Source organism: Thrips palmi, unplaced genomic scaffold (genome assembly GCF_012932325.1).
Source record: "Thrips palmi isolate BJ-2018 unplaced genomic scaffold, TpBJ-2018v1 HiC_scaffold_5, whole genome shotgun sequence".
NCBI lineage: Eukaryota > Metazoa > Arthropoda > Insecta > Thysanoptera > Thripidae > Thrips > Thrips palmi.
The window spans coordinates 12,971,227-12,980,490 of NW_023144632.1; the positions used below are offsets into that span (position 1 = coordinate 12,971,227).

General features: G+C 66.2%; 1 protein-coding gene across 1 annotated transcript; it reads left to right on the top strand.

Annotated features, from left to right (window-relative positions):
* The first annotated feature begins 2,497 nt into the window (after positions 1–2,497).
* On the top strand, positions 2,498–4,348 carry LOC117650558 (endocuticle structural glycoprotein SgAbd-2-like). The gene is made up of 3 exons (XM_034394076.1): positions 2,498–2,579; positions 3,522–3,640; positions 3,759–4,348. Exons 1-3 carry the CDS (start codon positions 2,568–2,570, stop codon positions 4,051–4,053), a joined length of 426 nt encoding a protein of 141 aa, XP_034249967.1. The 5' UTR covers positions 2,498–2,567; the 3' UTR covers positions 4,054–4,348.
* Positions 4,349–9,264: the final 4,916 nt, after the last annotated feature.

Sequence of the window (9,264 nt, forward strand, 5' to 3'; positions counted from 1 at the left end):
GTGCCAGTGCCGGCCCGCGGCGGTCCGGATTCGAATGCAGGTGGCGGGCGGCGGACGCGAGTCGTGAGTCACTGGGGCGGACATGCCGACCGGGGAGCGTCGCGGCGGCCGGGGCAGCCCCGCGGCGCGTCGCGGCGATGCGATCGAAAGTGGCACAGTGGCCAGGCTTGGCCTTGCGGGCCGCGGCGGGGCGGCGCGGGGCGGCGCGGGGCAGCGCGGCAGAGTGCCGTCCTTGAAACCGGATTCTACTCCCCGGACGCTCCGGGACGACACCGGTCCGGAGGAGCAGGAGGGCGGTCCGCCGGTTGCGCAACCCGGCCGTCGACCTCCCGCCGCTGCACTGCGGCGCCGCCGCCTCGCCGTACGGCCGATGGGCGTGGTGGCGAGGCGGTGCGGCCCGAGTTCCTGTCACTCTGGGGACCACGCCGCGGATGCTGCGGATGCTGCGGATGCACTAGCAGGCCACGGTGCACCTGCCTGAAATCAATCCCCGGGCTCGTTGCGCGTTGCGTCATGCGGCCCGTCCGTCACCCTCGCTGCCGCCGGCTGCCGCTGGCTGCAGATGCGCCGCGCCGCCGCGCCGCCCCCGGGCCAGGCCGGAGCCCCGGGCGGCGCATTGCGTGACTCGCCCGTCGGCTGTCAATGGCTGCCAACGAGCCGCGGCCTGGGGGCGGCCAAGAGGCGGGGCCTGGGGGTGGCCGCCGTGTCTGGGCACGGCGCCATGGCGGAGCGACGTCGTCTCCCAGCATAAGGTGTCGCCCGCGGCAACCACGGCCTCGTCGCCGACCACCGTCCCCAGGGATCTGACTGGACCGCTGGAGCTGGACCCTCCCCGCCAAGGCCCTTGCCAAGTCCCCTCCGCCTCCGCCTTTCGTGGTTCCTGCCGCTGCGGAGTCGAATGGGCTGCCTACCACCGCGGCGCAGCCATGGCGCGGCCCGTCCGCACCGCGCCTCGTATCGCACCTGCCGAGCGCCAGGACCAGGACCAGGCAGCAGCCCGCCTGCCTCGTCATCGCCGATACCCCCTGCCCGGCCTCCTCAAGCGCGGGGTAACGGCGCGACGGCTGCGCCCACAGCAGAAGCTAAGTGACGGACGGCAAGCTGCCATCCACCGCCTGTGACAAGACAAGCCCCTGCCGTACCTTTTGCCCGTCGGCCCATCGCACCGCCGGGAGCAGGGGGCAGCACAACGCCACAACGCCGCGCTACACGGCGCACGCCGCACGCCGCACGCCGCCACGCCGAACAACGCCGCGCCTGTGCTGGCCACACAGACCCTGACCCATGGCGTGCCTCGTCGTGCACATGCACCCCCCTCTGGAGGCGCGGTGCCCGCGGTGCGGTGCGCGGTCCAAATGCCAGGCAGTGCAGCGCCAGGCCGCCAGGCGGTGGTGCACAGTGCAGCAGAGCAGCAGTGCCACGCCAGGGCCGCCGGTGCCAAGCTCCCTGCATGCGGCCCCTGGGCCCGCTCGGCCCGCTGGGGAGAGTGTCCCGGGCCCGTCCGCGGGCAGGCCGAGAAGGCGCGGTCTGGTGTCCCGGTCGGTCCCGGAGGAGGTCCTCGTCATCTCGACCAAGTGGTCCAATGATGTATCGGCAGGCTGATTTATCCCCACCGGGGAGACGCCGGGACGGGCGGCAGCGCGACAGGGCGGTGATTAGGGCGCTGCCTGGCGCCGCAGTGTGCACTGCGTTGCATAAGGCCACCGCCAGGGCGCGCACCGCGCACCGCGCAGGCAGCGCTAAACTGCGCGCTGGAACGCGGGAACGCGGGACGTTTGGCGTTTTTACAGCCGAGAAAACAAGCGAAAACCCGGGCCGTCATCGCGGAGGCTCCTCGCCAACAACACACAGATTAGCGACTCGGCCCCAAGTTTTAACGGGGGAGCTAAAAGTTGACAGCGAGACCGCTACATTGAGCGCGGCAGACGAATTCTTGGACGGCAGCGCTCGCGACGGCCGCGGGCGTTGAACGCAGTGGTGGCCTCGGCGGCGTCCATCACCATTATCCATCCACCCGTCATCAATGTCAATGCAGTTCGGGAAGCTGGCCGCCCCGTCGCCCTGCCCGCGCGTCCACGTCACTAGAAGGGCGACCCTCGTCCCTGCCGACCTTGCCGGCCTCCCTTTCACCGCGTCCCGGCTGGTCCCGGCTGGTCCTGCTGGTGAACGCCCTTTGCCTCTCCGCGTCACCGCGTTGCCGCGTCCGCACGCCAGGCAGCCAAACGGGCCGAATCGGCCGCCGTGGAGGAGATCGGCCGGATCGGCCTGGCGGGCCTGGCCGGCGGGGCGGGGCGGGCGGGGCGGGGCGGGCCTAGCCACCGCGAGGGGCGCCGCACGCCGCGCCCACTTCTCTGACAGCTACTTGCCCCCCTCCATGACGTGGATCATCTCGGGGCGTGGCGGGGCGGGGCGGGGCGGGGCGGGGGCTCTTTGGAGGGGGTGCTCTGGTCCACAAGCTGTGATAGGGAGGCTGCCTAGGTGAGACGCAAGATGCACTTTATAAGAGGGGCGCCCATCTTCCAGCCGCGTAGTCTGTGAGAGGTCCAGTGTCGTGCACGTCGAGAACCATGAAGTCCCTGGTGAGTGCAGAGTGCCGAGTGCACCCACGCCGAAGCCAAGCAGCAGTGCGCCGGTCCGGAGACATCGCGCATCGCGCTGTGGATTACGCCTGGAGTGCCACCCAAGTAAACGCCGTGTGTGGATTTCTCTGTCAATTGTGCTCGTTGCACCGCTCCATGTCCCGAAATATCCCCCCATAGAGAAAGTCCCCCCCCCCCTTCCCGCTCAATCGTGAGGGCAGATGCAGGTCTAACTGCTGCATCGAGATTAGTCACAAACGCTTTTTAAAGAATGGACATTTTAATTGCGGAGACTAACAGGCACAGTGTGGTGGCACCTAGATGCCGTGTGTAGTGTTACTTTGAAAATCCGGAATGCCCATGCTGGTTTCTTTAAGAATCATTCCGTAGTATTTTTAGTTTTTAATGAATCGTTTTGGGGGGAGGTGCCAAACTTTTCGGGGTGACGCTCCCAGTTCAGCTCTAAAACAGCGCAGCAATCCGTCAGAGGGTCCAATCTGGGCGGAAGATCGAGCAACGGCACCCCAATGGCCGCTATTGGCCCGCCCCGCCAAGTCAAGCCGCGGCGCCTCGCCCTGGTTGCGTCAGGCGGGCGGGCGGCTAGCGACGGGGCGACGGAGACGGAAGCGCCTTCCAGGCGGGAAGCGTCAAAAAGCAGAGCGGCCAAACCGCTATCGGATGGCGACGCCGATGAGCACGGCGTTGGGCAACGCCTCGCTGCCGCCGCGGGGGAGGGCGGGGGGCGGGGCGGGGCGGGGCGGGGCGGGGCGGGGCGGGGCGGGGCGGGGCGGGGGGGCGGGGCGGGGCGGGGCGTGCCGCCGTGGGAGCCCCTTGGGGAAGCGGCCGCCAAACGGCGCTATCGGACTCCATCAATGATGCCGCGGTGACACAACGCCGGGCCGCCCTGCCAGCCTCACTCTCTCAATGAGTGGCTGTTTGCAGGTGTTGCTGGCCGTGTGCTTGGTGGCGGTGCAGGCGGCGCCGCAGCGGCCGCAGGACCAGCAGGCCGTCATCCTGCAGCAGAGCTCCGACATCAGCCCGGACGGGTCCTTCTCATTTTCGTGAGTACAGCTCTCGTCCAGACCATGAACGCCCATCGGCACAAAACAAGTTGATCGGCCACGGTGCTGCCAATGGTTCTGCCAATGGTTCTGCCAATGGTTCTGCCAATGGTTGCAGGTACGAGACGAGCAACAGCATCCGCGCCGACGCCCGCGGCCAGCAGGTGGGACCCGAGTCCCTGTCCGTGCAGGGCCAGTACTCGTACACGGCGGACGACGGCACCCCCATCCAGCTGCAGTACCTCGCCGACGAGAACGGCTTCCAGCCCCAGGGCGCGCACCTGCCAACGCCGCCGCCCATCCCCGACGCCATCCTCAAGTCCATCGAGTACAACAGGCAGCACCCCGAGCAGGACGAGAGCCAGGGCCAGGGCCAGCAACAGCCGCAGCCCTTCAACATCCGCCGCGGCTAGGCCGTGAAGAGGCCAGGAAGGACACCTGAAAGAGAACACCGCACCTGAGAGACGACCGCGTCTCATTTTTGGCCACGGCTTCCCTGCCAGAAACTCTGTCATTTTCAGACGCAACCATCGGCCTGGCCGGGAGCTGGCCGCCAAAAAGGATCAAAACTTCTGTGATAGAAACTTGTTTAGGAGCCAAATGAAGCAAAACTATGACTTTAGTATTTGGAGTTTGTATTGGTGGTCAAATTGAACACACAATGGAAACGGCATGCTCTTTCGGAAATAAAATAACAAGCCGTGTTCAGCCCGTCTCAAGTCCTTCACCGCCACTCGATTATTACCCAGCTGAATAAAACCAGGAGACAGATTCGTATCGCTGCTCGAACAGAGGGTCGCCGAAAACCGATGCGACTTGACGAATAATTAATGTCTCGGCATAAACAATACGCAAAACCCTCCGCTAAAATGCAATCTGCGGCGCTTTGCTGACTGACAGGCCGCTTGACACGAGGCTTGACAGCCGCCTTCGCCCCGCTTGGCGCTTGGGACGCGCTTGCGATCCGCTTGGCATTCTCCGCCACTGCATTCCTCGATGCGCCAAGCGGCGCCAAGCGCTCCGGAGCGCCCCGAGCGCCTTGATCCGCTTCAAAATATTTACTCCGACAGCCGAAGGCGGCAAGGCGGCAAGGCGGCAAGGCGAGAGAGGAGCGCGGACCTTGGCGAGCGGCGCGCGGCCGCGAAGACGCCAAGGCACCGCGCTTGACGAGAGCGTGCCCGAGAGCGCTCGAGCGGCTCCAGAGCGTGGAAGGCGGAGAGTGCAACATGACTCCAGGTCGAGCGTGCACTGGTTCTCAACATTATTCTGGAGGTGATTTTTCTCCACCACACTCGTAGCACATCCACAGCCCGTGTCAGTGTCGCCGAGTGCGCTGAGAGGCTGTCGCTCTGAGCACGGCGTTCGACGTCCAGCGCCCAGCCCGAATTCGTCGGTCTCGTTGAGGGTCGCCCACCAGGCGCTGAATTTGCCCGCAGTTAAATTTCTCACGTCCGAGTGTCCTCAGCTGGACGCGGCTAGGGGGCACCAGGACCGCGGGTGGCGAGGCGGGTGAGGCGGGCGAGGCGGGTGGGGCGCCGGCTGACCGGGTCAAAGAGACGTCGCGGCAAAAGGCCGAAAGGTTGAGAGGCGAGTCGGCAATTAGCTGCCCGTAATGAGGGAAGGACTCGCGCACTGAGCGCCATGCGGCGCCACGCGGCGCCACGCCCGCCACACCGCTGGGCTGAGGATTGGAAAAGGGGAGTCATTGGCGGGGAGCGGGAGCCGCCGTGGACAGGTCTCGCCCCGGCCGGACTAAATTGGTGAATGTGTCAAGGCAGGCAGACGGTCTTTGCGAGGGGCTTTCAGGGGGCGCCCGCCTGCCTGCCCGCTGCCTGCGCACCCACCTGCCGGCGCCAGCCTGCCTGCCTGCCCTGCCGGGTGCGGACGGCTTATAAAAAGAATAACTAATCGCTTGGCCGCGTCGCCATGACAGCATAGAGAAGAAGCCCCCAACATTGCCCTCGCTGACCGATCCGTCGACCCGCGGCTGCCCACGGCCCTCGCTTTCATTTTTGGTGGCCCCCGGTGTGATCGGGCGCGGTGCCGCTGGGGCCCGGCTGGAGTGCTGGTGGTGCTGGCAGTGCTACCCCGCGAGCGAGAATGTCAACCGCGCCTCACCGTGATGCGCTATTAATACGCGACGCGGACGCGGAGTTGCGCCAAACAGTTGCGCCAAGTTTATGGTCGACGTCACTGGTACCGGCGTGCGTGCGCCCCGCCACCCTACGTCACTAGCGCGACCCTCGGCGCGATGAACCCCGCAGCCCGCGAAGGTGGAAGACTTTCGGGACGCGCGCTGGGGCGGGGCACTGGGCAGGGGACCTGAGTGGATCATCGCAACACTCCGTACTCCGTCCGCGCTGTGAGTGCGGGATGCTCTTCCCGCGATTCGTGCGCGCAGAGACCCCTCCTGTCCCACGCTGTGGATCCACGCCCTCCGCGGAGTCCACAGCGGTCCGCAGCCTGCACTCATCAGACGATGTATCGAATCGAAACGTGTTCGACCTTTCCAGTGCTCACACGTGCATCGCATTGCGCTTGCCTTTGGCTTGCCTTCAGGATGCATTCTTGCTGCCTGCGGGGACATTTCGCCGCTGGTGGCAGGCCCGGCAGGCAGGCAGGCTGTGACGCCCCGATGGGTAGCTTCCCGCCACAAAACCTCCGGCGGTGACAGCGCGGCGCTGTGTTTTTGGGCGCGGGGTGCTCGCAGCCTTGCAGTCCTCGCGGTCCTCAGCGTCTTGGCGGGCCTGGCGGTCTCGACACGCAGCACGCACCGTCGCCATAAATTAGTGATCCTTTTTCAGCGGACAAAGCTAAGTGGTTGCGAAACGCGTCGACGGCCGAGACAAGGCGAGGCACGGCTCACGCCTCAGCGCGGCGAGGAAGAGGAAGACGGTCTCCAAGAGGCTCGACAGGGCAGGCCACGCCAGGCAGTGCAGCGGTGATGCTTGGGCAGGAGGACAGTCCAGGCTGGGTTCTAGGTTCTCAGATTTGGAAGTCCTCTCTCGAGGAGGCGTCGGCGGCAGTTTGATGCTTGATGCAGTTGAGGCTGCTTACCGCAGAGGCGCTGGGTCGCCGCAGAGAGGCAGTCAGGTGGCAGGCGGGGCGGCCGGGTGGGGCGGCCAGGCGGGGCGGCCGGGCGGGGTGGCAGAACGCCCATTCAATTGACACGGGCGCACGGACCGCGGTGGCGCCGTGGTGCCTGGGAGGTATATAACCCGCGCCTTGCCCAACACGCGCCCACAGTCTGCACCAGCGTCATATTTCGACGACAACCGCCCCAGCATGAACACCAAGGTATGCAGTGTAGAGTCCGCTCAGTCCAGGGCAGTGCGCGTGCTTGGGGATAATTGAACAGTGGCAGTGCGTGCGGTGTGAGCGGTCTGGAATTCTGGAGTCCAGAGTGAAGGGCCCTGCCCAGGCCCTGCCGTCGCCCGTCGGGATTCTGGAAATAGGCTCCCGAGTGGGGCTGTGGAATTTGGAGTCTGCGCGCAAGTCCCCTGCGGTCCCCAGGTTTGGCTGGAGCCGTGCTGGAATGTGCTGGTGGCCGCGCGGCTCGCTGCCCGCCGCTTCGTGGCACGGACTTCACCTTTGCAGCGAGCAGAGTGGCGCGGAGTGACGCCACGGCCGGGCCTGGAGAGGGCCTAGAGAGGGCCCGGGGAGGGCCCGGAGAGGGCCGGGAGACGCGCCCCCCTCCCCGGCGCGCCCCGCCACGCCTCGCGCTTCGGCAGCACGAATTACCCTAGCGCGTGGAGTCAAGTGGGCCGGTGCACTGGCGCACTCGGCCACATTCACATGCACCAAATGACGCGATAACACGACGCGCCCCTTTGTTCGCCCCAGTCTGTCCCGGTCGGCCCCGTCGGCACCGTCGCGCCGCGGAACGTAGGCTTTCGTCGCTCTGTCTCTCTCGCACTCGTCGGGCTTAGGCGTCCCGTGGGGTTGCCAGGAGGACAGAGCTCCGGAGCACTGTTTGGAATGAGGCTGCGGGGCTCGCTGCTCCCAGTCGCGATGCGCCGGGCTGCAAGGCTGTGAGGCTGCAAGGCCACGGCTGGCCGCGCATTGGCGATGCTTTGCGATGCTTGGCACCCGCCCTGCCTTCCGGAGCGGCCAGCGCAAGGGGCAGTGCAAATGGCGAGTGCGTCCCAGTGCGTCCCAGTGCGTGGCGTGCAGCGCGCCGCCCACGGGGCGAATAGAGTCACTACCGCCGCGAAGGACGCCCCCCCCCCTTCCCTTTCCAGCCGCGGCGCGCTCTTCCTCCGCGGCCCCCGCCGTGACGAGTGGCGATCATGAGATGAGGGAAATGTTGGACGCTTACCCCCTCCGCCGCCCCGCCGCGCGCTCCATGCTGTCCATGCTCCGCTGAGGCGACTGACGGCGACCTGGCGGGCGTCATCCCGCGCCGTCCCGGAGCAGTTTGGCCTGAGAAATGTTGAGGTCACGTGCGGAACGATCGGCGTCTCGGAGAGGACGGTGGAATGTCGAATCTCACCCGATCTCACCGAGGTCGGCGACTCATTTTTCGGACAATTTTCTGAACTTCGTTTTCAGTTTTGTTGTCTGAATGTGATGTGGTTTGATCTCACAAGTACACTGAGAATGAAAGAGTCACCACCATCGCCTTTTATGGTTAACGCACGCCCGTGCCCAATTTGGGCAGCCCGCGGTGACCAATTTGGGCAGTCATAAAATCGGCCCATTTGGGCAACGCCGTCGGCGACGCCGTGAGTCCCCCATGACGCCTTCCGGGCCACCACGGCCCAATGTGGCGTGAGGCCTCCGGTCATCGGGTGGCCCCGGAAGGACGCCATCGGGACCCCACGGCGTCGCCGACGACGTTACCCAATGGCGACCAACGCCTGTTACCATTTCGGGTGATGAATTTCGTCACCATTGGGCAGCGAAGTTTCTCACCTTTAAGGGTGATGGGGGTGACCAATTCTTCTCAGTGTACGGCGTGTGGTTTGCCTGTTCCTCCCTGCGCGGAGTTGGCCAGGTCTAGCGTGGCAGTCCGCGGCCCGCAGCCCGGCGTGTGGCGTGTGGGCGTTGATGGCCCTCTGCCTACGGCGGCCTACGGCGGCCTATGACGGCCTACCGCGTCCGCCCGGCCCTCGGCCGCCCTCGGCCGCCCTCGCCCGGCCCGCAGACAATGAGCCCTTTCGCGGCGAACGGCGGCCGCCCGATCGACTCGGCGGCGACCCGGTGGGTGGCGCGGGGCGGGGCATGACGGCGTGGTCATGGAGCCTCCGGGACAATGCCGGGTCAGGACGCCGACGACGGACCGCACCGCCAAAGTTAAATGGTGCCGCCACTCCCGCAAATCCTGGTTTACTATGGTTTTGCAGTGCAGCGCTCGTCGTCTCGCCCGGAACTGGAACTTGATGTTTCGGTGACGTGGCCACTGCGGCATTACGCGCATCACGCCCTTTCCGCCGCCGCCGGGGCCCTGTCGCGGGGCCGCGTCGCGGGGCCCTGTCGCGGGCCGGTGGTTCGGTTGCCGAGTCGTCCGTCGGGGAAAGCACCCAGTAAGACGTAGGGACTCAGTCGCGGACTCCCCGGGCGGGCCCTCAGCACGACGATAGCGACTACAGGGAAGTAGCACTACCAGTGTCCGCCCTGGCCCA

Excerpts from the sequence above, each read along its gene's own strand:
- LOC117650558 (XM_034394076.1), top strand. Across the intron at positions 3,641-3,758 it reads GACGGGTCCTTCTCATTTTC|GTACGAGACGAGCAACAGCA; the intron begins GTGAGTACAGCT and ends CAATGGTTGCAG.